Genomic DNA, 27,346 nt, shown 5'->3' on the forward strand with positions numbered 1-27,346 from the left:
TTTGTCTTACACAGATTGTTCGCTTCTTGATTAAAGCGGCTTCACAACGGCTGGAACATGTCATGGGTGAGCCGAGACTGAAGCCGGATGTCAGACCTGAATCTGTGCTTCACAACTCACTGGAATATCTGTTATTTCACATCTTTTACAGAATGAAAAATAGCGAGAATGTTTAGATAAAAGGAGCTTCTGAAGCATCAGACTGTTGGACAAATGTCTGACTTTTTAGAGCACAATGGAGGAGTGAAATCTAATTATTTCACAGAGCAGATGTTCTAACTTTAGACGGTTATAACAGGTTTCTCTAACCTCTTTAATTTGTGTTATCTAATATATAACTTTACCTCTAACACACACGCACACACACACATCTACACACAAGTAAGAGTTCCTTAATTAACCAAAAGAACGCGTTTGCTCCTGAAGTGGAAAGAGTTCAAGTGTCATGTGCTCTCGAGCGGGCCAACAGGCTCTCTTGAAAGCCACCTGGCTCGACCCGAGCAGACCTGAGCCTCTGGCTAGACAAGAGGTCAGAGGTCGTCCACTCATCTAGATGGGCAGTATGTCGCTGTGCCTGGGGCAGGGTGCATTACCAAACCTCTCCATTTACCCAACACTGCAACCACACACACACACACACACACACACACACAGAGGAGCACAAACATGCACATATGGACACGGGTTCCTGCTGCTGCTGTGAACTCGTTCTCCCTGACTTCAGTCACCTGCATGAGCACAATGTGAGAGTATGTGGTTTACAGCTGCTGTGAGATTAGCTACTTTAGATCTGTAGATGTACCATAAAGTCAAATGTGGAGAAAGCTTTACCACTAATCCTGAAATGTGCATCTTGTTTTGTCTTGGGAAATAATGCATTAGCAAGTTTGCAAATTGTATTTGATTGATTGCTCAGAATGAGGCGGAGGCACATGTGGAAGCATTTTTCCTCCTCATTTCGATGTTGAATGAAAGAATTAATCAGGCCTCAGCAGGAAGTCATGTGACAGTGAGTAAAGTGTGATGAGCCTCCCTGCTGCTAAAATTAACTCCACAATTTCACCTACTAACAAAAACTACAGGAGCATTATCTTTTTAATTTGAGCCGTTCTGTTTGAAAGAGATGATGTGCAACTGTGGAGGAGCGATGGTGATCTGCGGTGGAGAGCCTCTCCACGGTGATAGCAGGTTGCTGCTCGGCGTAATGGCAGGGTGCAGCTGATGAAACTCTCGCATGTGATAATGAGCTGCACAGGAATGATGATCATAGTTCCAGCAGGAGATAAGATAAACCAACATCTAGCCACCACTGTGCCCACAGGATGGTAGCAGGAAGACGGTGGCTGTGCTCCACTCGCTGGGCTCAGCCTGATAACTCTGTGAGAGCAAGTGGAAAGTGAATTAAACGCACTCTGAGAAGCGCTGCACGTTGCTGCCGTTTCTCTTCATGGGAGGGGGTTTAAGTGACGGAAGTGAGGCTAACACAGCACATCAGCGACTGTCAGTGCTTTAATGCATCTTTCTACAACAAAACTCCTGGCACAGATTTATTTTCTCATACTGGATGATGTAAGTAAAGGTACTTTCAAGCTTGCCAGCTTTACGGAAATGTTTGTTTTTCAATCCAAAGCCGTGCTTTTAGTTTTTTCATTAAAGCACACTGTGTACAATCCAGTAAAAAGTAGTGCTGCACTAAGCGTCTAGACCTCCTATATCCAAATGGAAGAAGAATTTATGGAGACTGCCTCATTAACCTTAAGGCATATTAGTGCTTGGCTCTGCACGCTGCAGCTAAAGAAAGCCTGTCTCAGCTGCGTTTAACTACCTGGAGGGTCAGAACTGAGTGCCACATCATGCCACCGTGCCTTAAACTGAGCATGTTAGGCTTGTGATCAATGCTGTTTATTTGGTCAGCGTGCATCCTCTCAGGCTGCCCATCCTAAAAATGGCAGTCTGGCTGTTTCTGCCATGTGCTGGAGGCCCAAATTCCGGGAGGAAGTCAGATGCGCAAAGACTGTTTCCGAGAATTCAGGATGCGCAAAGCAACGCGCTAACATGCACTAATCAAAATCATGTTTGAATTTATAAAACATAAAAACATTCATGCATGTTGTCCCATTTCATCTCTTAAAACATGACATATTTAAATGGCACTAGTTTGTTTTATGTATTTCCGGCTACGTTACGCACCCTTCATCCACACACACACAGACGGATCCCATCATGAGTCACGGCGCTAGGAGAGACGGGTGGCGGCTCTGAATGATCGCTGTCTGTGTTTTTTGTTTTTTTTAACTCTTCAGGTGTCTCGCTCGGATTCTTCGGGGCAGGGGGGCTGCTGTAATGTCGATACAATGACAGATGGTCCACACAAAGCCGGTGCGCATTGTTCAGCTGAAAAATAATAGCCACCATTTATCAAGTGTTCGCCGACTCTCAGAGCAGAGAGAAACAGGAGACTGTGTGGTGAGTGAAATGAATCAAAGTTATATTGTTTGGGAGGCTCCCACCAGGATTCCTCCGGGCTGCACCGGCTGTTCAAACTTTCCAAGCGAAGGGACCAGCGTTTGTCTGTACACTGTGTACCATCGCTGCGTCTCGCTTAGCCGTATAAAAGTTGAAGAAGGTTGAACACACCGATCGGGAATCGCGTTTTTCCTCGAGACACACGGATGCTCTTACGAAATGAGCGATGAACGAGGCGCTTTTTAATCCACACGCGCTCATTTTTGAGACGCGGTATTGGTACAGAGCGCCGACCCGGACCCTCTCACATAATGTCACAGGCTCATATTAAATCCACGTGCACATTCAGCCGAATATCATTACTTTCTTCAAATTAAAATATTAAACAAGAAAAAAATATCCTTCAAAATAAAGCACCAGTTTGCACAGATTGTTCCAAATTGAACACTTTCTCTGTGTTTTTAGACAAATTACGTCACATGATGGCATACTTACAAAATCTTCCTTCACCTCCTGCTTGTCAAACAGCGGGATTCACTGATCTGTAGCTTTGGACTGATGCGATTTCTTCAAAGTGTGCCCCAGTCGCTTATTTTCACTCGCATCACTTCCGTCCGAGCCCAACTCTCCACCGACTGAGCGCCTGCCTCTCTGATCCACACATTACGTCTGTTTGAGAGGCAGGAGGGAGGGCATCCGGTTTACTGGGATCACCGGGAGGGCCGGGATTGGCTGGTAGGAGATAGCTTGATAAAATGCGCGTCTGCCATTGGACGAGGAGTTCAGCGGGGAGGGGCCGCTGTCGTGTATTATTCAGGAGGAGCCGGGTGGGGAGTGGAGGAAGGAGGAGGATACTCAGGGCAAAGCGGCATATGCAGACAATACCCTGTGTCTCAGAAATTCAGATTTCATTGGAGGATTTATCCGATAATCTCTTCATATGGACTAACAGTTGAATTGGAGCACGGATGCTAACCCTAGAGTGTCTGTGGTAGCTATTAGCGTTCATAATGACCCCAGAGTGCTTAATATAGGCTCTGGGATCACTGTAATAACCCCCAAATGGCAATTTCCGAAAGGAAAAAATGATGTGACATAAAGAAATCCCTCCAATTATAACCACTACAGCTGTATACTTCTCTTTTTAGCTTTTCTTTCAGTGCTTGTCCTATTTTAAGGTTAAAATTTCCCCAAATAAAATGTGCTAGACTAACCAGATGGAAGGGAACGACTATAAATAAATCAAATAATTATTTTGCAACATCAAACCTAAAAAAAAAAAGTCTGTGTAGCTTTATGAATGTGTCCCTGCATGTGTGTGTCTCTGTGTAAGAGTGTGCATGCCGTCCTGTGAGTGTGTGTGCGTTTCTGCTGTATGTAGGCTACGAGAAAGCTGGAACTGCAGAATTTTCCACACAGGAGTAAGGGAGGAAATGGTGCATGGATAATTCTCTCTTCAGATCCTCTGGTACTCGCTGTGAGAGTACTCGGCTGAATCAATACCGCTCAAAGCTTTCTCATGTTCCCCTTCTCACATCAGTGCTGCTGTTAGGAGGCCGCAAAGTCCATCGCAGTCCATTTGAGGTGCTTTCTGGAGATGATGCTCTGAATTAAAAACTCCACCTGTCCTTCTGTAGGGGGGTAATTATGGCTAAATCACCCTTGACCTACAGGCCTCCTGATATACGCACAGATTCACCTCTATAGCACAGACTGAGTAGTTAACCTGCATACTGAGGCGGTGTGTGAGCAGACAGAGAAATCCTAATAACCACAGCGGGGGCTCTGCTCTGACCGGTAGCCATGGTGATTGAACACATTTCTCCACACAGCAGAAAGGCGGTCCGTCTGTGCCGCACCACACAGGCCTTTATTAGGCCCAGACCCTCGGACTGGGAGGAAGGAAGCACCAAAGTGGAGGATCACGCCCATTTCATTGTGACTCTACAATTTTACGACAGTCAAGAGGCCGTCGACCACAAATTAGCTCTTTTTGGAAGACGCTCAGCTCTTGTCTCTGTTAAACCGATAAAACAGCACGCTCAAATCTCAACAAAGCGGCACATCATCTGATTATTGTGTGGATTTGAAGGCTAATTTGCATAGCTGGTGGGAATGATGCTCTCAGAAGTACAGCACCTAGACTTCTTCAGCATTGAGTCTAATTTCAAACATCCAAATGAGAGCAACAGCCTTGGCTTGATTTCCTTTAAGCTTCTAATCTCTCTTTCCTCTTAATTTAGCTGCAGCTTCAATCACAGCTCTTTCACAAATCGAACCGTGTGGGAGTTTGTGTGTGACTGCTATCATGTGAAAACCTTATAATTCCATATTCGCAGTTTTCATTTTAATTGAGGAGTGATGTGGCTCTCTGTGGGTTTAAAGATTTGGGTGCAAGTTTCTGATAAGGCAGCCTTCATTACAGATCTGTAAGTTGTAACTTTTGGATAGTTAATAAACCATTTACTAAAGCTTTCAATCATAAACTATTAATAAGGACTAGGTTGACAAAAAGCCCTATGGCTGGTGTCAATACGTTGACTGACCTTTAACACTACCTTAGGATCCATTTCGTGACCACTTATTAACATTTTACTCCAGGTTTAAAGCCGTATTAGAAAGTGAAAAAAGTCATGACCTTTCCTTACTAACCTTTAAATCTCAGGCATGAAACGCCACAAGCATTTGTTAAAGGACTTACATTTAATACTGCAGTATTACGAAGAACAAAGGATCAACAACTGCTGATGGAAATTTACACAACCCAGCTATGCAAAACGTGTGCTCTTTATAGCTTTTAACTGATCAATAAGGCATAGGTACATTCTGTGTTAAACGCTGAAGCAAGACTGAGCAATTGTTGAAAGAATAATGAAAAATTTCTTAATAATGAAAATTTAAATTCATTATCAATAAAAACACACCCCTGTCTAACTCAACACTCAAGGGGTTTTGCTTCCACAGCAGTAGTTGGTATAACTTTAGACTTTGCGACGTGTCGAAAGCTGTCCCATTCCCAAGGCTCCTTCAGATGCGTCCTCCTTTTCCCGGGCCACTAAGGATCCATTTGGTGAATCCTTGGTGGCCCAACGTATCACCAATTCAAACGATATGGCGGACTCTTTAACCGCCGAGGAATAAACATTTATACGTTAAAGTTTTTGGTTTCAAGCCAGTTGAATAGCTAATGATATAAGGGGCCTTTAAACAAATGATTTTTAAAATAAAAGGTTAAGTTGCGGAACGTTTGTTATGATAGCTAGTTAGCCTGCTAGCTACCTGTTGCTAGGCACCAGGAGCTGCATTTGGGGACGCAAGGTCAAGGGCGGGAACAGCTTGTGACACAAACAGGAAGTCCTCCCTAGACCAGATGGTCTCATTTCGTTTCAGCCTTAGCGGTCTACACAGGCTACAACTGAGTCATCCTCCTGGGGCCGCGTCCTCCAAAGGATGCAGCCCCTGAATTGAGACACAGCTAGAGTCATTTCACAGACTTTTCTAAAAATGTAATTTTAATTTAAGAGCACACACACCCTTGTTTCACTCAATTTTGGATAAATCGGTTTTGCAGGGTCTGGTATGACAGCCTCTGGTGGCTAATGTTAGCTAATGTTAGGAAACTTTAGATCTTGTTATGTACTATATAACTGAGTCTGTTCACAGACTGTATGACACCACTGTACTTCTGCTACTGTTAACACTAGCAAGTCATAGATAAACAGATTTCAAAAGTAGAAACTGAATCTTAAAATAAATCCGATGAACTGTGTTTTTGTATCATTCTGAAAACATGTCTGTCTGTTTATTTAATTTAAAAGTTGCTGTGCTATGTTGCTTTGTATACGCTCCAATGTGTGGCTGTGCAAGCTAGTCTGATTTGTGTATTTACACTCATGTCCATATGTGTGTGATCCAGACACGAGCCAGCCCTGGACCCAACACAAGTGGAAAGTGTCCGATGTGCCACTGTTGATTTCCATGACAACGTATTAAGCTGAGGCTTAAAATCATGGCTGTGCCATGTTGTGCTTAGTAAGAGTGACATCTCCAACTGCTTCAGTAATGAGCTGTCTAACATGCTGTCATCCGCTACAGATGGAGTACATACTACAGCCACTCAACGCTTCTGAGTATTAACCAGCCAGAAATGTTTAAGGGAGGTTTTGACATTTTATCAAATATGCTTCTTCACTTTCATGTTGAAAGCAGAAACGCTATAATGTACCATAAGAAAGATGAAGCTAGAACCAGAAGCCTGTTAGCTTAGCTTAGCACAGTGACTGCAAACTGGAAACAGCTAGCCTGGCTCTGTCCAAACAGAATCCACCTTACAGCTCTTCTAAAGCTCATGAATGAACACAGTTTAGATAAGAAACATACTTACCAAGAACAATCATTTTTATTAAAATCATAACGATGGGAGCACACTCTAAAGAACGATAACTATCTGCAAATGGTGGCGCCAAAACAGGTTGAATCCTCTAGCGGCCCTTAAGAGAACCGATAAGCGGCAAGTCTGCTGGACAGAACGTCTCAGGTAAAATGACATTTCTTATGTGTTACTTGCAGACTTATATTAAGTTACATAAGTGTTTAATACGTTGTATAACAAAATAGCCACAACTTACTGATAAGAGTAGACCCACTAAGAAGTGTGTCCTAAATGCTAACAGTTAGCTTACATAAAAGAGGCTGATTTTGAACCAACAATATTTTTGTAAAAATTGTAGTTTCAATTTCTCCCTTCACCTGAGTTAGAACATAATTTCTAACAATCTGATATTTAGTTATGCATATAGTTATGCAATACCAGGCTCTAGCAGCTACGACTTTTTTTTGTCTCGAATGTTAATAGCTGTAAAATCTGGACACACGCAGGTTTTGTTTACTTGATGGGTCAGAAATTCTCCATATAGCTGCCATCTGGTAACCGTTCTCATGCAGCCAATTGTTAGCCACAGTTTGAGCGCCCTATTCCACATAATCAACAGTATGGCACAAACCCCGGCAACTCCGGACCACCTCCACCAACCCTGCCTACAACTCTGCCATCATGGATGCCTCCCGTCGGGCTTCATTCTCGCTCGATGCCAAGAGCAAATTCTCCATCTCAATTAATCACTGAGTTTCTAATGGAATGCTTCCCTTCAGGATGAGGCCCATCACAGAGGGGGCTGCAGTCAGTGCTGTCGGTGAAGCTGCTCTGATTGCCTGAATACACTCCCAGCTTTGGAGTCACTGCAGATGTCTGCTAATTGTGGTGATTATGGTGAACGGAGGGGGGTAGGAATATGTAATGAATTTCCCATTGCTTTCATGCCTCACATCCTTTGGTTATGTGCATCTGCTATACAAGCGGAGCATCCGCAGGGTTTGGAGACGGACAAAAGTGACATGGGGGATTGGGCACGGGCTTTTGGATGGGCAGCTATTCTGACGCCAAGTGCAGCCAGATTGGGTCCATTTATTCTTTTAGTTTAGTACAATGCTGGTTTTAATGTCTCAGCACTCCTCCTCTGCTCCATGCTCTTGTTCTATTACTTCCTTTCTCCTACACTTTATAAATCTATAAATGAGTGGATGACTTAAAAAACCTTTATTAACCTTTCTCTCTAACCGAAACAAGAGCCAACTAACACTTGACGTCAAATCAAGTTTATTGGGAAAAAGGGATAAAATGTTCCTAACAAATAAACTAGCAAGAAAAAGTATCAGAACTACTTCCTCGTTTGTAAAGCTCCATACCACTTATGTCTGTATGTTAAATATGAAGCTACAGCTTGGAGATGTAAAAGCTAGGAGATGTTAGCTAGGATACGTTAGCTAGGATTTGTTAGCTAGGATACATTAGCTTAGTTTAGCACAAAGTATGGAAGCAGCAGGAAACGGCTACTTGTTTAAAGGAAGCAAAATCCCTCCCAGCACATCATTCACTAACTAACAGCTGTGTGGGGTTGTTTTGGGAGGTTATGTCTTTGACTATAGAGTAAGGCTAACTATTTCTTGTTCCTGTGCTTTGAAGCTATGCTAACCAAGTGCAGGCTGAAGCCTCATATATGATGGACAGAGTGGAGAGTGGTATCAACCGTCTCATTTTACTGTCAGCAAGATGGCAAATAAAAAAACATTAGATCATGTCAAACTATTCCAGAAACTGAATGCATTATGAATATTACAATTTTATAAATTCTATAGTCAATAGCTGGAAGAGTTTCAGGCAGAATGTCAACCGGATTGAGGATTATGAATCGGGAAAGATGTTTAAGGTGCTACTAAACATTATTAATTTGTATCTGTGACAAAGCGTAGAAATTTCAGATTGCAAATGCAAAAACAAGCAATGTCTTAAATCTGTTACATGCCAGAAAAAACATTTTTTACGGCAGTAACAAAACTCGTGCTTGTGCTGATTGAAAGCCACATTTAAATTGCTTGTGCAGCTTAACAACCTATTAAATTGAGAGGATTATACATGCAACCTGAATTTCTGCACACTTTCTCTTTAGGGTTATCATGCCACTCTTGGACATGCTACTCTGGACACTGAACTGGAACAAATCATATTCATACATTTAGCATATTAATGAAGTTAAATATCAGACATTCTCTCTCCTCTGTTGCAAATGCAAACATGCCTGATTTACTGTGGATGTGCTTTTGCAAGGCAAGAGCTAGCTAATTCCTCTGGGGCGAGTGCCCTTCCTGTCACACTGATCAAAGACTTTCTCTTGATATGAGCATAAACTGCTCCATGCCCCATCACCGTCAATGTCTGTGCATGCGTGTGAGCCTGTGTGTGTGTGTTTGTGCATGTGTATGTCTATGTGTTTGTGTGTGAGGTGAAGTGGGGGTGTTGTGTGTGTGCATATGCATCCCCCATCACCAGAGGCTGTATTATGCATTGTTGTTGGCATGGCCTACATGCTCACCCAAGCATGGTCCAGTGTGGTACAGTACACACGTCTTCCCATCCACACTGCACTCCCCTGTCGTGTCCGCAGGCCCGCTTCATTTACCTTTGCTCCTGAATTAATGCTAGTTAACTGTCACATTAACTCAGATCTGTTGGCCCGCTTTGTCAACAACATAAACTAGCCTCAGTGTGTGATAGCGAGGGTTATTTTTGCTTTGATACACCCCGCACGCATGGACTGAGCTAGACTCAATGTATGTATGTAGGCTACCTAAAGCTGCAACCATCCATATATAATGTCTGTTGGAACAAAACGCACTGTTGCGTAACATTTTAAAGCTATATGCTGCTTTGTGTTCGCTCAGCAAAACTGTAGAGAATGCAGGAAAATGCCACTTCTCTGCCGAGTGCAGCAGTGGCTGTAGTGCAGGTGTTTCATTCAGCGTTTCAATAGAGGCCAAACTGTGGGCGTGGACGCTCGATTGAATGAGTGCATGGCCTTGTATTTGTGTATCTCTTCACATGTACATGTGTGTGAAGCATATATTTGCCTGCCAGAAGCGAGTGTGTTAAATTCTCTTAGCATGTGTGACGAATCAAGTGGCTGGGAAAAGAGCAGCGAGTTGCATGGCCTCTCTCGGCCTCTCGCAAACTGAATTCTAAAGAGGCGATCGATCTGTCGAGGGCCCCGTTCATATTTTTGCCCTGCCCCTATCGCATTATTTAATGTATTTGGCTTTGTTATACCCATTTTTGCATCTTCAGATGAGTCTATCTTTGTTTCATCTTCTTTATTTCTTATTAATGTTGTATGGACGTGATGCAGAATGTGTGAGAGAGATGCAGCGAGCGTGTGAGACAGATAAAAACAGAGAGCATCCCCCACCCATACGTCTTTCATCCTAATCCGTAGTCTCTGTCCAAGAAAGGGCCTCCTTTTCACTCGTCTGCCCTAAAGCCTCTTATATGTGACCCCTGCGTGTCTCCCTCAAGGCTCTCTCCCACGGCCAGAAAACACACTCACAAACACACATCTGTGCATTTTAGTTGATGCTATAAAAGCAAAATTGTTTTCATGCGTTTGTGTTGAAACAACGTAATATTCCATTTTCAGAAAACAAGCAGAGGTCAGAACGCATTTGCTCCAAACACCATTACCGAAGCCGCACAGAGCTGACAGAGCCTCTTACTATATGTTTCCCCTGAAGGTGAAGGCAAATTTACCGCCAGGCTGACTAACACAGCTGCTGGGAGAGCGTGTCTCTCGTTAAAAGAAGTGACCTCAATAAAGATGGACGTTTGGCAGCCCGTTATGTAACCGACTGAGGATGATCCTGAGGCTGTGTGGATGTGTGTGTTGCTTTTTTTGTGCAAATTCTTTCATGTGTGCATCTGCTTGCATGTTTGTGTGTGTAAGGGAGGGCATTAACATACATGTTATGCTAACTTAGGGACCGCAGCAAAATTACTAGTCTGCATTATACGTTTCTCTTTTATGAAAGAGAAAGATCAAAAAACGCATTCAAAAAATAAAACAGAGCTGTGTTGAATTGGTGCAACTTGAACTCAAATTAAAACCTCAAAGTCTTTATGGAACAATAATATAGTTAATGTTAACATTAGAAGGAAAAATGTATGTAAGGCATTACAACATTTTAAGTATGCGGCCACTCTATAAAAGCTATATTGTGATTCCAGATTCCAAATAAAAGGATGAATCGGATGATATTATAACAAATGTGTAAGCTAAAGTCTAATTGTGTGTAGGGATAGGTTCCAAAAACTAGTTCCATTTTGGATTTGGCTCCATGTTCCAATATCTGAAATTGTTTTCTTTTGTCTCTTTTCTCACACTACAGGCGTGTACAAGAACTGGTGATGTATGCAGCAGCAACACGGCTGTTAACAAGACTGACTGACTAAACCAGGCTGCCCACCTTTATTAAAACATTTTAAAACGTCAACGAAAAAAATGCTAAATACACTCCGGTGCAGTCCAAATGTCCCCGTGCTAAAATATTCATCCAGCATGTTAAAGTAAGAACATAGTCATGATGGAAAAGGCCTACACTTCACCCAACCACCGGTGTTACAACTCTTTCTGAACCCATCTGTGATCTGATCAGTGCAACGACCATTTCAGCTGGATTACGTTCATATTTGATATTAACAGAACGATACATTTAATATGATTTACACTGTGTTGTTTCTCTTCGACTGCTTCTGCAGCTGAAGCACACAGCCCCCCCACCCCCTCACCCCCAGCGAGGAGCAAACACAGTTTTTCATCTCAGCTAAAAGAAAAATGAGTCAGGACAGGGTTGGTGAATGTCACAGAGCATTGACGAAATATGTGGTGATGTGTGGTCATGTGTGATGTGTGCGCATGCTGTCAGCGCACTAGAATCTCTGTGGCTTAAGTTTGATACTCAGTTGAATAAAAACACAACATAGTCTTAATAATAGGGATTTTTATTAACTCTTTAATTTTTAAATTAATTTGCATACAGACCCTAAGTTACCCTCTGCATATTTTTGGCTGTAGATGGGTTTATGCCTACAACAGAGCTGTGGTCCCGGTGGCATGTGCTTTATAGCTTAACTGAAAATGGTGATACTTTACTCTGTAAATGCACATACATACACAGCAATGTTACAATAGCCACACCTCCTATAGAGTTACCGTAATCCCTCAGAAGTGGTCATACAGTGAACATATCAATCTGCACTCTGCACTCACAACAAACAGGCTCTCTGTCTGCACTGTATTGAGAGATTTGACGTTGGCTTGCACTCTGCCTGCTGTGACCCCACCCCTGGTAAATACAGGGTTTGAGGTTTCCTCTGTGGATAAAAATACACTTGCTCCTCAGCAGAGAGGGAGAAAAGCCAAAATTCCTCTCACATCTGCGCCCATTGTGCACAAGAAGCTAAACACTTCCACACTCATCACTATTGATTTTTTCTTGCAGAGTTGCAATTTTGTTTAAATTTAGGTATAAAAAGAGTCATAAAGTCAAAGAGGAGAGAAGTAGTTCTGTTGAATGTTTGTGTAGAATCTGTTCAGAAATGTTCAGCTTCTCTGCTAATGTGGAGAGCTGTTTTTAGTTTTCATAAGTAGCTTTTCCTACTTTTGTCTTTTGTCCTTCTTGAGCTCCCTTACTTCACAACCTGTGACATCATCACTGTGCTGTGCAAAAGTTTAGTCTAGCTGGCAGAGGCCTACAACTGGGGCAGGTACGGTTACAGACAGACTATCTTGATGCCAAAAGTTTGAAAAGACCCACCGAGACCTCGTGGTCGATCTGAAATGTGCACAAAAAACTTTTTAAGTTTTTGACAGTCTAACTGAGCTGGAAAAGAGACTCTGGGTGACTTCCTTATTCGAAGTGGAAGCTACATTCAATGTTATGGCGCTTAGAACTCCATGCGGGTGAGTTATTGGCCTCAAGTGTTTTTCCAAGGTCAGTTTATTCTTGTTGGAAAAATAATACATAAAGTTTGTCAGTTTAATGTTAAATGGGCTGCTTATACTGCTGCTTTTCCTACATGCAGTCAAAGTCCTCACATTGTGACGGAACATGTTGATGACATAACTCTTTGTTGATTTATCTCGTTGCAGACACAAACATGTGAATGAAACTGCTCGTCTCTCTTTAACAATTCTTGAAGAAATGAAGAAGAATATGCTGGAAAATGAGATGTGATCTTATCTGCCTCCGTCATAAGTTAGACCTTGAGTAGCCAATAAAACTGATAATGAGTCACAGGGGAGAAGAAACTCAGGGCACAGGACTGAGAGACGTCTTTGACGTACTAGTTAAAGCGACTCCGGAGCGACTGTTAAGCCTGACTTTCCAGCTGGGTGAGTCTCCTGAAGATAATATCATACACGCCTTGTGTCTCATCGTTCTCCAGAGAGAGGCGCAGGCGCTGGACAAACTCCAGACTCTGAGGGACAACCACCTCGCTAACCATCTGGCTGAAAAGTGGCAGCTGAGTGGGGGTAAAGTAGAAGATTTTGCCGTCCATTGTGATCATTTTCAAGAGTTGAGTGGAGAATCTTTGCCGGCGTTGGCTCGTATGTTTAAGGTTTTGTCAGAACACAGACTGTGTGATCCACTCCTGAGAAATCTGGCGTATAAGAGAGCCGTTTCCTGTGACGGCCAAAGAACAAGCAATCCTGAAGATCTGGAGTATGATCAGCTCAGAGAGGAAGCTAAAGCAGTCTGTGGGCCTCAGTTTGCAGAGTGGATGTGCTCCTCCACGGATCTCAAGTCGGGGTCTTACCGTGATCCTCTTCGAAGCCTAGCTGAAGGAAACACAACATTAAAAGTGAGTGTGTCTCAGGGTCAGTCAGAAAAACTGCAAAATATGCCCAACCCACTGCAGGCGAGCTCCTCGATGCCCTCTTACCCTACACATCTAGAGATCAGTATACCTCCAACAATCTCTTTACAAGACAACAGAATAACTCCAGAAACATCAGAGGAATCCAAACTAAACAACACAGTTTTTCCCATTAGTGAAATCAAAGCAGAAAATGCACCTCAGATATCTGAGGGGCCCCTTACATCTGTTGAAGCTTCTCTGTTTGGAGCAAAGAAACACTCATTGGTTGACACACTCACTGCAGAGAGCAGGAAGTTGGACAGTCTTACCGATCAGACTCCAAACCAAACCAACAAACCAACAACGGAACCAAAATGTGAACTACCTGCTGCAACAAACATCCTTCTGCCCAAGATGCCTGTTGCAAAAGAAATGAATAAAAGTATAATGGTGGAGGAGGAAGAGGAAACATTTTATGCATTTGTTATCATGCATGCACCAGAGGATGAAGATATGGCCGAGAGCATGAAGGAAAAAGTGGAAAAAGTCATTGGTAGTGAAGGCGCAATTTTATCTCAAGACTTTGACATCCTTGGAAAGAGTACTCTGAGGTCTGTGGAGGATGCTATCAACAACTCAGCCTTTACTCTTCTGCTGCTTACCCGCAACTTCAACAACCCCATGCAGGAGGTTGAGGCAGACTCGGCACTCATCAACTCCATCCACAAGAAGCACAAATACAACACTGTCATCCCTGTGATGCCACGGGAGAACTGCATGCCCAAAGAGGACATCCCTTTGGTTTTGGCCACAAAAAATAAGCTTGAGGAGAACCGGAACTTTGAGAGAAAATTACAAAAGGCGATGTCTCCGGCAATTATTAAAAGACAGAGGGAAATGTGGGCTGACGAGCAGAGACTGAAGCTGCAGAAGAAGAAACAGGAGAGGCTAAAACAATCGAACCAGCTCCAAAGGCAGCTGCTTAAAGAAAGTAAAGCAGCAGAGTTACTGGAGAAAGAAAACTTCGGCCTTTTACTGGCACAAAAACTTCTTCTCGGCCACGGTTTGCCATCGGGGCAGGACGGTGAGGACGGCAGGGTTCGATGGCAACCAAACCTGGAACAACCAAACATTCATATAGAAAATGCTAAGTACATTATGATCGGTAATGACTCTCGAATGACTGTGAGTTTGGCTGAAGGTGCAGACCAAGATGATTCACTTCACAGAGAAGAGGATGATGATGACCAATAAAAATGAAAAATGTATTTGTGAAAAATTAGAGCAATAATCATGTTTTGTGAACACTAAAATGTCAAAGCTGTAACACACACTTTAGGGCATTCATTCAGATTGTGTCATTATATCTAAAGCTGACAGAAAACATAATAAATGTGTTTAAAAGAGCGTTTATGTGCCATCTTAATGATTTAAGGACACTGTAGAGTAGTCTGCTGAGCAGAGCAGAAGCCTTAAGAGCAGTATTTAGCATAAGACTGCCATCTACTGACTGACATGTGAAATACACGTCCTGGTCACCACAGCTGTAAGAAGCTACGTTAGGCACTAGGGGGCACTGCTGAACAATTTGCTGCTTATTTCACAGGAACTTTGAAGTTCAGCGTCACATGTGTAATTGTTATATATGAGGACAAGTAGAGAAACAAAGTACATGAGGTTATAACACTTACTTCTTTTTTGCGTACTTGTTTATTGTTGTTTAAAATGTGTACAAATATTTAGTTTCAGTAGTTTTTTCCTCATTTATTCACCATGTTGAAGAACAGCCATTTCCCTTTGACGTCATTCTCATTGTGGGAAGCTCAAATGCCGTGATAATGTTGCGTTTCTGTGTTTTAAATCATTTCAGTGTAGGCAATATCACAAATCTTCATCATTCCATTACTTCTCAATTGATCAGCAGCTTAAAAGACAGTGGATAATGAAAATCATGAGGGACACTGGGCCATATTTCAAGTAAAAACATTTTTGATAACCCATTAGCTACCATCACACAGCAACTAACATTAGCATTCAACCTCTTAGATTACAGTTTTATAATGTCAAGCCATATGGTTGGAAAGGCATTACCAGCTCACAGTCATGTCAGCTAGCTAACAGTCAAGATAGCAAGCTAACAGCATGTGGTTTTAAGCTAACGTTAGCTGTCGATAAGAACTGAGTTAACAAATGTTTTAACATTTTATCAATTCTCTTTTCAGTTGCTCATCAATTAAGATATGTTGAAATGATAACATTTTGACAGACTTGTTACTGTTACATCATTTGAAACCTGAAAACCTCACATAGAGTACAACACTTAAGCTTTGGGGCTTCCCACGCTGAGCATGATCTCAGATGAAAATGGTTGTTATAGGATGTATTGAGTTGTCTTGTTTTGGAAGGTGCCAGCTTTATCAATACATTTTTTCGTCTAACTGTTTATTTTGCTTTCAAACAATTTACCTCATTCACAGCGGCCATTTTCCTCTGCTGTTGTAATGTCGTACAGCTGTGTTCCAGGGTGTAAGTCACATAAGGGTATCAGACAAATCAATATGTAACCGCTTCTTAATTTATCACCAACCAAAAAGAGAAGAAACAGATAAAAGTCGGACGGGAATCTGGCCATATTTTGGGTTAAAACAACATAAGTGAAACCCATTAGCTTAAGTGTAATGTTATCTTTCCGACAGTTTTTAACTAAAATCAGCCAGGAAGTGTTACACAACACAATAGGAAAGGCGTTAACTTCTAGCGTCTAGCGTTAGCTAACATAATGTAGCCTAAGCTAAGAATTTACTTCCTAGCTCACGCTACGTTGCAATGTCGAATGCTAATATTAGCTGTTCTCTAATATTAGCGTAAAGGTTATCTGGTTGTTTCACTTTAAAGTATGGCCTCTATGTCTCATCAGATTTCATTTTTGCCTTCAGTTGCTCATTCATCAGAAAGTAGTGAAATTCTATCCATAGTCAGATAGCCTTCTCTAGATCTGCACCGCCTACAGCCTGGGATAACTTACTTGTTAACATTATTTGAATGATGTATTTTAATCTTCCTACAGGTTACAGTGAATCCAAGTTTAAGGATCTAAACTGAAGCAATGTGTCATATTATCACAGGATGTAGGCTGCATGATATGAATGAGCAGCTTGTGTGTGTGAACTTGCTTCACAATAATTTTAGACTAGTCTTACATCTGAGGGGCAGTTACGAGGCCTGAGTGTCAGTTTGGTGTGACATGGGGCCAAAAAAAGAAGCATATGTTTTTCTGTGGTGGGTTAATCACTTTTTTACAACATAGAGAATGCTACATGTTTATTTATCCCATGGGGGCAAAGCTGCCTCTGTATGTTAGTTAGGCCTGCACCCTGGACTTATACATATGTTGTGTGATTTTCATACAACTAGATGCAGGACTATTTCAGGAAAATGAACCATGCAGGGGCCCAGGTGTCCCTTTATCCTTCTGTTTCTGGTCCATAACAGTCTGTGTGTGGCACTCATAGCTTACCTTAATACTAAAATCAATATTTTATTTAAAATAATTGACCTTTAGTTTCAGTAAGTCATGGAAGTATAGTGGTGCAATCATCTGACAAAATACAAATCCTTAATTGTAAATGACCAAGTTAAAGTGAAACAAAGGGGTAATACAGACACTTCATTGTGCTTTTTCTGTGTGTTTCAGACACATGGTTTCATACAGCAAGAGATATATTTTGTGAAGACTTAAGTAAACGTGTATTTCTTCCTCAGTTTCTCCATGGAAACAACATCTGGGACTTATCCTCCTGCCAGTTAACTCCACCTTGGTTTGTGTGCTGTCAGGACTGAAAAGACTGGGTGGGTGGATCGCGCATGCGCATTGCACTCTATCCTCCGAACAGTGCGGCAGGAAAAGCGCAGGGAAGACGCCGCGGAGAGAGAGAGACAGAAGGAGGGAGGAAAACAGTTAGAAAAGAAAAGGAGGAACAACATGGAGGCAAACAGCGTCTTTAGTTAGTGTGTGAGGCCGTCCTCTGGTGCCGGACTCCAGCTGTCCTCCTCCGCCGCTCAGCTGCTCCGTTATGTCGGATAAAAATGTCAGGGAGGAAATCTTCAGAAATCCTGCTACTAAACTGCGCTGTACTGTCAGGGTTTAAAGATATCACTGAAACATTAAGAGCACAAAACTAAGGATGGTGCTAATGTTAGCGTAAGCTTGAGCCTTTTCTGTACCCAACTCGTCGTGCTCTCCAAACACCCAGGCCAAAGTTTTTCTTTTTTTTTCCGGATAAGGGGAAATTTTGCTGCATTGAATTCCTCTGGACGGGATGTCATCCGCAGTGAGGAGGAATTCCTCAGGCTGACTGATCCTCCGGCTACAGTGTAGAGAGGGGATCCACAGAGAGAGAGAAAAGATGGGAGATGCTGCAGATGGCAGAGGGATGAGACAGACCTTCATCGTCCCTGCCATCAAGAGCTTCGATCACTACGACTTCACCAGGGCCAAGATATCCTGCAGCCTAACGTGGCTGGTGGCCAAGGCTTTCGGCTCGGGTAGGTGGTGGCGCCTTATAATCGTGTCATCTTTAGCTTAGATTCAGTGGAAAACCTTATGAAGATAATAATCTTACATGTGTCACAATGTGGACTGATGTTGAGCTGGAGAACAGGGTTTATTTTGTAAACAGCAGCCTGTAAACAGACACTCAATGTCACTGACAATCACAATAACTTAAATGTTCCTTCCTGCTAAAAAGAAACAACAAAATGTTGTCCTCCTTCTATGAGGTAGCAGCAATTTAATAAAACTGGTCTTATTAAAACTTAAGTCTTATTTACCCGAATTATAACTAGGCCTATCAATCGGATGTAAATTAAAAGAAACTTTAGGCTTAATGATTGCATTTGTGTATTTTTGTTTATATTGCAGTGTTATTCATATTGCAGTCTCTACCTGGAGTTCCAAGGCCAATCACAGCTCATATCACAGTTTCACTGATTTAACTTGTTGCTAAGGCTAATTATTCCTGACTGCAGGAGTCAGGACAAACCTCTTATGCAACAGTCAGACAGAGATCTTCACTTACTGATGGTGGATCAACAGATGCAAAGACTTACTAAAGGTTTAAGACTGCAGCTATTATAAGTGTGTTGATTATTTTCTGAGTTAATTAAGTAATCTTCTTAATTGTTCACACCCTTAAAACATTATGTCACCAAGTGCAAAGAGTGCAAATGCATTCAAGATTCAATACACACAGTACACTGGCCCTCCCTTGTAATCTGACTGCTCGTACGCGACCGGCCTTTATCTGGCCAGCTAAATGTTCCTATACATATCAAAATGTCTATTAATGTTCATCACACTTCTCTTAAACAGAAGGCAACACTTGACATTGTATTGTCCGACTAACACTCCAAACATATTTATTTTATGATCATGTAAGACAAAGAAGAGACAAAATTCAGGAATTATCTGTATTTTTGCTTAAAAATTACACACACATTATAGACTAGCATTTGAGCTTGACTTTTTCCTTTCTAAGCACAGTACAAAAAGTGCACAAAGAATAGCAGCTGACAGAAAGTCGACTTTTCAGTAACAATGTTGATGTTTTCATACAGATATGTGTGTCAGTAATTCTCCTTCATACGTGACTACATGTATCTGAGATCTGACCAGTCTCCTGTCCTCAGTGAGGTCTGGGAGCAGCTCTGGAGGCCTGCACTCGTTAAGAGTAATTCCTGCCTGCTCTCAGCCCAAAGGTTTACTCATTCTGCTAATGAATGCTATAAACAGCTTCATGTACAGTACTCTGAGAGTCTGAGCAGCCACAACACAGACAGACAAACCCAGACAGTGAGACCAATGAATCACATCCATTGATCCAGCAGTGAGCGCCAAACAGGGCTGCTCATGATCAACTCGTAATGGTGGAGAGACGCACAAAGTCAAGGACAGCAACACGTAAGGAAGCCGTTATTAGTTCAGCGGGACTTAACATACTGTACCGCCGCCGTTTCTCTTCCCCCGTCCCTCCAGTGACACAGTTTCAGCTCCCAGCCCAACCGAGAACTGTGGCCCAATTCATAACCGGTCCTCAGAGCCTTGTTTGGCCTAGTTTGGACGGATGAGCGATGGTTTGAATCTGGTGATGCTCCGATGTAACAAATCTCTCATCTGCTGAAAAGTTTGTATCGAGACTTTAGAGAGATGGATTTGCTGTAGCCAAAGAAAACTACAGAACATATACCGCAGAAACATTGCTTTGGATGATTTTAAATGGTGTCAATCCCGGGCCACCATATCGTTAATCACAGAATTTTATCCCGCTCTGAAATCTCTACTGGAATCAGTCACAAAATAATCCCATATCTGGAGGACTTTTTAAGACGCATTGCAAGGATGTGGACTCAAATTTGTGTCTCCATGTTGTCATCAAATGAAATTGCAACAAGGACCAATTAGGCTCGTCTCAGATTTAACGACAGCACTTAAGTGCTCGCCTAATGTATCAAGTGCTGTTAAATTTCTCCACCAGACGTGCTTTAAGATGCTTCGCTTTGTGTCTGATGTGGTCCCTCCACAAAAAGTTCAATAAACTTGTCAATCAATGCGTGAACAGTATTGATTTTTGTATTGTTCTCTTGGGACTGATACAGCTGTGGTCACCATCTGGCATTGTTTAACTTCTGTCTTCACCTTATTCAGTGTCACTTCAGTTCATTGTTACTGAACTCAACAGCAGTTTGTGGTTGTATAATAGTATTTTACAAAATCTGAACCTATTAAATTAACTGACACTCATAGTAAGTGGTGCCGTTTAAATATAAATCAAAAAGAGGGAACATGATGTTTGAAATGTTTTAATCTATGTCCTGTTACTGTAACTGCAGCCAACCTTTGACTTATGTTTATACCAAAGGGTTATATCACCTTATCAATGATGCTGGCTGTATCACAGCAGTGATGTAACCAGCATCACCACAGGTCAGCAACACTGACTTTGTATTCAGCTTATTCAGGCGATGCCCCTCGATGGATGGGAAAGAAGCTCTTTAACTCTGTCAGTATCACTTAAACATAGAGAAAACACAATGGAGAGCCAAGACAGTATTTTATTCACCTTTAACGCTATAAGGGAACTGATCAGTGGAATCAGATGGTGTACTGTTTGGCGTTAATGAAAACATGCGTGTAGTGTAAGAAAATATGAGTTAGATATCAAGTACAAGAGAAGATAAGTTGTAACCTTCTGTGGCGTTGTTTAGCTAAGATGGATGAGAGGTTTGCCTGTTAATCTTGGGGTTAATAGTTTGATGCCTCATCTGTCCATAGTTTTTATTGCAACTTAAACACTTAAATATGTATACATAGAAAAAGCATAAAAGTAGTTTTCGGACAAAAGCAACAATTAGTGTTATATTGAATCATATATAGTCAAATTTTTTATCTCCACAACATGATATTTGATCTGTTTTGCTGGTATGACGGCTATCATATACAAGAGTAACCCCCAACTCTGCGAATGTCAGTGTTTTAGCCTCTTTCAGCTCATTGTTTTGGACTCTCATCCCGCAGCTTTACTGTTTGATTACAGTCGTGTTGTCCATAGCAGCAGTACATTTCATTTCCTAAGTACTAAATGACGGACAGACAGGCATGGCTAGCTGGTGAACATTGCACAGAATTAAGCAGCAATAAAAGCCAGGTAGTTCCCTCAAGAGTTGTTGGAGACATTGGACACACATTGTGTGGAGCGACATGAGTGTCTGCTTGATGTGTAAAAAGGGACATATTTGCTAACATGTTAGCCAAATTAGCTTAAAAGAGGATGATATGCTATTGCTGTGTTTACATTTGGTTCCACTGCACCAAGGAGCCAACATTTGTGTTATTGCTTGTTTAACTTATGTTTTTATGATCAAGTTAATTAAAAACACAACCCCGTGTTCATTTATGAATCTAATCACTGTAAAAAAAAAAAAAAAAAAAATAAGAACAAAGCAGAAAGAATTAACAGTTGTCAACCTACATCACTGACTGGATTTGCTTTTCCAACATAGAGTTGTTAGCCAGTAGAGATAACATTGCTGACGTGATGTTGTGCTGCTGATCTATGATCCTCGGGGGTCTCCAGGGGAACAGTCTTCTCCATGCCTGGACTTCCTGTAGCAGCTACTTCCTGTCTGTTTCCTCTTTGATGGCAAACACAAAGGAGAGGGGTTTTTACTTGACGAGGCAGATTTTCATGAACTCTAGAAAAACTTGCTCTCTATGTTGTTATGTCATGCTGTTTATTTAAGTTTTATTAACCTTTAAGTTCACCTGATTAAACGTTTTCAATAACTTTGAAGGCAGGAGGACTTGTGATTAACTTTGGTTTAACATCTGCCTGTTGCTTTAAATATCTTTTCATCCTCCAGTGTGGGGTTGTTGTGGTGGCGTGCACCAACCACAGCCACTGGAAAACTGCTGAGGTTTGATCACATGCTCCATGGATTTTTCTTCTGGACTGAGCTTTAAATCTTTAATTTTGTCATGTTGTTTGGTTGAGCTCTTTGCTCGCACAGTGCTGTTAATTCAGAGGATTAAAGTACAGAAAGCTGTACCTTTAAGACGGATTCCTTTAGTGTCCTTCGTTTCCCTCAGTGTGATTCACAGAGAGGAAATGACCACACACACCAGGAATACACACTCTTACTGGAGCACACTGTGTTTTAAAAGTGTGTCACCACACACACAAACGCACAAAGGACTTAGTCCTATAGAAGGATAGAGGTGCATAGATATAGTTTGTCATTCATGACAGACTGATGACTAGAATAGTTTAAGTTTGAGTCAGCACATGATGTGAACAACAACATACTACAAAGAGAAGACAGAGTGAATGAGTACTGGAAGTGTAGCTTTGTGTGTGTGTGTGTGTGTGTGTGTGTTGTGTCCAGCTATTTACTTCAAATCAGATTTACTGAATGAGGTAACAGGATTAGAAGGTACTAATGCTTTGTAACATACACTTCCATCTAGGCTAAACACACACACACACACACACTGTGGCTCTGCGCTCACGAGATGTCCTCTGTGGAACTGGGATAAGATGAGCATCAACATACACATGACTAAAGGTCTCATTCTGCCTTAAAGCTGTCTTTCACCAGTAGCTGACCTAACCCAACCAGATGTACGCAAGGAGGTACCAGGAAATATTCTGAAGTAGCACAAATAATAAGAATAGAATTTATGATCTGAATAAAATAATGTTTCTATCTACATGTAACAACTGAACCTTATATATTGTGGAGCAAGAGAAGACGTTTAAACAGGTTTCTAAAAGTAATGGATAAACAGTTCAAAGGATTAGCCAAGTAAGGACCTTACATAAGCTTAAGCATTAGATAAATGGTTAAAATAAATAGCTAAAAGTAATAAATAAACAGTTTAGGTAATAAGCTTAGAGTAATGGGTATTCAGTTAAAAGGATTAGCAAAAAGTATTGGGTAAACAGTTGTAAGTTAGCTTAAAGTGATAGATAAACGGTTTAAATAGTTAGCTAAAAGTCATGGATAAACAGCTGAAACGAAAAGCTAAAAGTACAGACCTTAAATAAGATAAAAGTATTAGATAAATGGTAGATTAGCTTGGAGTAATGGGCAAATAGTTAAAATGATTAGCCAAAAGTATTAAATAAACGGTTTTAATAGCCAGCTAAAAGTAACGAATAAACAGTTCAAGTAGTTAGCTAAAAGTAATGGATAAACAGTTCAAGTAGCTAGCTAAAAGAAGTGGATAAACATTTCAAGTTGTTAGCTAAAAGTAATGGATAAACAGTTCAAGTAGTTAGCTAAAAGTAATGGATAAACAGTTGAAGTAGTTATCTAAAAGTAATGGATAAACAGTTTAGTAAGCTAAAAGTAATGGATAAACAGTTCAAGTAGTTAGCTAAAAGTAATGGATAAACAATTTAGTAAGCTAAAAGTAATGGATAAACAGTTCAAGTAGTTAGCTAAAAGTAATGGATAAACAGTTGAAGTAGTTATCTAAAAGTAATCGACAAACAGTTTAGTAAGCTAAAAGTAATGGATAAACAGTTCAAGTAGTTAGCTAAAAGTAATGGATAAACAATTTAGTAAGCTAAAAGTAATGGATAAACAGTTCAAGTAGTTAGCTAAAGTAATGGATAAACAGTTCAAGTAGTTAGCTAAAAGAAGTGGATAAACAGTTCAAGTAGTTAGCTAAAGTAATGGCTAAACAGTTCAAGTAGTTAGCTAAAGTAATGGATAAACAATTTAGTAAGCTAAAAGTAATGGATAAACAGTTCAAGTAGTTAGCTAAAGTAATGGTTAAACAGTTCAAGTAGTTAGCTAAAGTAATGGCTAAACAGTTCAAGTAGTAAGCTAAAAGTAATGGATAAACAGTTCAAGTAGTTAGCTAAAGTAATGGCTAAACAGTTCAAGTAGTTAGCTAAAGTAATGGCTAAACAGTTTAGTAAGCTAAAAGTAATGGATAAACAGTTCAAGTAGTTAGCTAAAAGAAGTGGATAAACAGTTCAAGTAGTTAGCTAAAAGTAACGAATAAACAGTTCAAGTAGTTAGCTAAAATAATGGCTAAACAGTTTAGTAAGCTAAAAGTAATGGATAAACAGTTCAAGTAGTTAGCTAAAAGTAATGGATAAACAGTTCAAGTAGCTAGCTAAAAGTAATGGATAAACAGTTCAAGTAGCTAGCTAAAAGAAGTGGATAAACATTTCAAGTAGTTAGCTAAAAGTAATGGATAAACAGTTCAAGTAGTTAGCTAAAAGTAATGGATAAACAGTTCAAGTAGTTATCTAAAAGTAATGGATAAACAGTTTAGTAAGCTAAAAGTAATGGATAAACAGTTCAAGTAGTTAGCTAAAAGTAATGGATAAACAATTTAGTAAGCTAAAAGTAATGGATAAACAGTTCAAGTAGTTAGCTAAAGTAATGGCTAAACAGTTCAAGTAGTAAGCTAAAAGTAATGGATAAACAGTTCAAGTAGTTAGCTAAAGTATTGGCTAAACAGTTCAAGTAGTTAGCTAAAGTAATGGCTAAACAGTTCAAGTAGTAAGCTAAAAGTAATGGATAAACAGTTCAAGTAGTTAGCTAAAGTATTGGCTAAACAGTTCAAGTAGTTAGCTAAAGTAATGGCTAAACAGTTTAGTAAGCTAAAAGTAATGGATAAACAGTTCAAGTAGTTAGCTAAAAGTAATGGATAAACAGTTTAGTTAGCTAAAAGTAATGGATAAACAGTTCAAGTAGTTAGCTAAAAGTAATGGATAAACAGTTTAGTTAGCTAAAAGAAGTGGATAAACAGTTCAAGTAGTTAGCTAAAAGTAATGGATAAACAGTTTAGTTAGCTAAAAGAAGTGGATAAACAGTTCAAGTAGTTAGCTAAAAGTAATGGATAAACAGTTCAAGTAGTTAGCTAAAGTAATGGCTAAACAGTTCAAGTAGTAAGCTAAAAGTAATGGATAAACAGTTCAAGTAGTTAGCTAAAGTAATGGATAAACAGTTCAAGTAGTTAGCTAAAGTAATGGCTAAACAGTTTAGTAAGCTAAAAGTAATGGATAAACAGTTCAAGTAGTTAGCTAAAAGAAGTGGATAAACAGTTCAAGTAGTTAGCTAAAAGTAATGGATAAACAGTTCAAGTAGTTAGCTAAAAGAAGTGGATAAACATTTCAAGTAGTTAGCTAAAAGAAGTGGATAAACAGTTCAAGTAGTTAGCTAAAAGAAGTGGATAAACATTTCAAGTAGATAGCTAAAAGTAATGGATAAACAGTTTAGTTAGCTAAAAGTAATGGATAAACAGTTCAAGTAGTTAGCTAAAAGTAATGGATAAACAGTTTAGTAAGCTAAAAGTAATGGATAAACAGTTCAAGTAGTTAGCTAAAAGTAATGGATAAACAGTTCAAGTAGTTAGCTAAAAGAAGTGGATAAACAGTTCAAGTAGTTAGCTAAAAGTAATGGATAAACAGTTTAGTTAGCTAAAAGTAATGGATAAACAGTTCAAGTAGTTAGCTAAAGTAATGGCTAAACAGTTCAAGTAGTTAGCTAAAGTAATGGCTAAACAGTTTAGTAAGCTAAAAGTAATGGATAAACAGTTCAAGTAGTTAGCTAAAAGAAGTGGATAAACAGTTCAAGTAGTTAGCTAAAAGTAACGAATAAACAGTTCAAGTAGTTAGCTAAAATAATGGCTAAACAGTTTAGTAAGCTAAAAGTAATGGATAAACAGTTCAAGTAGTTAGCTAAAAGTAATGGATAAACAGTTCAAGTAGCTAGCTAAAAGTAATGGATAAACAGTTCAAGTAGCTAGCTAAAAGAAGTGGATAAACATTTCAAGTAGTTAGCTAAAAGTAATGGATAAACAGTTCAAGTAGTTAGCTAAAAGTAATGGATAAACAGTTCAAGTAGTTATCTAAAAGTAATGGATAAACAGTTTAGTAAGCTAAAAGTAATGGATAAACAGTTCAAGTAGTTAGCTAAAAGTAATGGATAAACAATTTAGTAAGCTAAAAGTAATGGATAAACAGTTCAAGTAGTTAGCTAAAGTAATGGCTAAACAGTTCAAGTAGTAAGCTAAAAGTAATGGATAAACAGTTCAAGTAGTTAGCTAAAGTATTGGCTAAACAGTTCAAGTAGTTAGCTAAAGTAATGGCTAAACAGTTCAAGTAGTAAGCTAAAAGTAATGGCTAAACAGTTCAAGTAGTTAGCTAAAGTATTGGCTAAACAGTTCAAGTAGTTAGCTAAAGTAATGGCTAAACAGTTTAGTAAGCTAAAAGTAATGGATAAACAGTTCAAGTAGTTAGCTAAAAGTAATGGATAAACAGTTTAGTTAGCTAAAAGTAATGGATAAACAGTTCAAGTAGTTAGCTAAAAGTAATGGATAAACAGTTTAGTTAGCTAAAAGAAGTGGATAAACAGTTCAAGTAGTTAGCTAAAAGTAATGGATAAACAGTGTAGTTAGCTAAAAGAAGTGGATAAACAGTTCAAGTAGTTAGCTAAAAGAAGTGGATAAACATTTCAAGTAGTTAGCTAAAAGTAATGGATAAACAGTTCAAGTAGTTAGCTAAAAGAAGTGGATAAACAGTTCAAGTAGTTAGCTAAAAGTAATGGATAAACAGTTTAGTTAGCTAAAAGTAATGGATAAACAGTTCAAGTAGTTAGCTAAAAGAAGTGGATAAACAGTTTAAGTAGTTAGCTAAAAGAAGTGGATAAACAGTTCAAGTAGTTAGCTAAAAGTAATGGATAAACTGTTTAAGTAGTTAGCTAAAAGAAGTGGATAAACAGTTCAAGTAGTTAGCTAAAAGTAATGGATAAACAGTTCAAGTAGTTAGCTAAAAGAAGTGGATAAACAGTTCAAGTAGTTAGCTAAAAGAAGTGGATAAACATTTCAAGTAGATAGCTAAAAGTAATGGATAAACATTTCAAGTAGATAGCTAAAAGTAATGGATAAACAGTTTAGTTAGCTAAAAGTAATGGATAAACAGTTCAAGTAGTTAGCTAAAAGTAATGGATAAACAGTTTAGTTAGCTAAAAGAAGTGGATAAACAGTTCAAGTAGTTAGCTAAAAGTAATGGATAAACAGTTTAGTTAGCTAAAAGAAGTGGATAAACAGTTCAAGTA

General features: G+C 39.9%; 2 protein-coding genes across 6 annotated transcripts in view; both read left to right on the forward strand.

Moving 5' to 3' along the window:
- Window positions 1-12,598: 12,598 nt before the first annotated feature.
- On the forward strand, window positions 12,599-15,083 carry ticam1 (TIR domain containing adaptor molecule 1). Of its 2 annotated transcripts, none has more exons than XM_069684897.1 (2): window positions 12,599-12,812; window positions 13,002-15,083. In XM_069684897.1, the coding sequence occupies exon 2, from the start codon at window positions 13,139-13,141 to the stop codon at window positions 14,963-14,965; it is 1,827 nt and encodes a 608-aa protein (XP_069540998.1). In that variant the 5' UTR covers window positions 12,599-12,812; window positions 13,002-13,138; the 3' UTR covers window positions 14,966-15,083. The 2 variants fall into 2 exon arrangements, with proteins under 2 accessions (XP_069540998.1, XP_069540999.1); XM_069684898.1 differs by having other exon boundaries at window positions 12,801-12,843.
- A 2,513-nt stretch (window positions 15,084-17,596) lies between these two features.
- Window positions 17,597-27,346, forward strand: part of camsap2b (calmodulin regulated spectrin-associated protein family, member 2b) — a 37,257-nt gene continuing 27,507 nt past the window's right edge. For all 4 annotated transcript variants that reach the window (XM_069684128.1, XM_069684130.1, XM_069684129.1 and 1 more), the window contains exon 1: window positions 17,597-18,256. In XM_069684128.1, coding sequence (XP_069540229.1) covers window positions 18,118-18,256 — 139 coding nt within the window. In that variant the 5' untranslated portion in view covers window positions 17,597-18,117. The remainder of the gene's footprint in view (window positions 18,257-27,346) is intronic.

The sequence above is a fragment of the Semicossyphus pulcher genome, unplaced genomic scaffold (genome assembly GCF_022749685.1).
Source record: "Semicossyphus pulcher isolate SPU_LCO1_2020_fin unplaced genomic scaffold, fSemPul1.0.p SCAF_7, whole genome shotgun sequence".
Classification (NCBI taxonomy): Eukaryota; Metazoa; Chordata; class Actinopteri; order Labriformes; family Labridae; genus Semicossyphus; species Semicossyphus pulcher.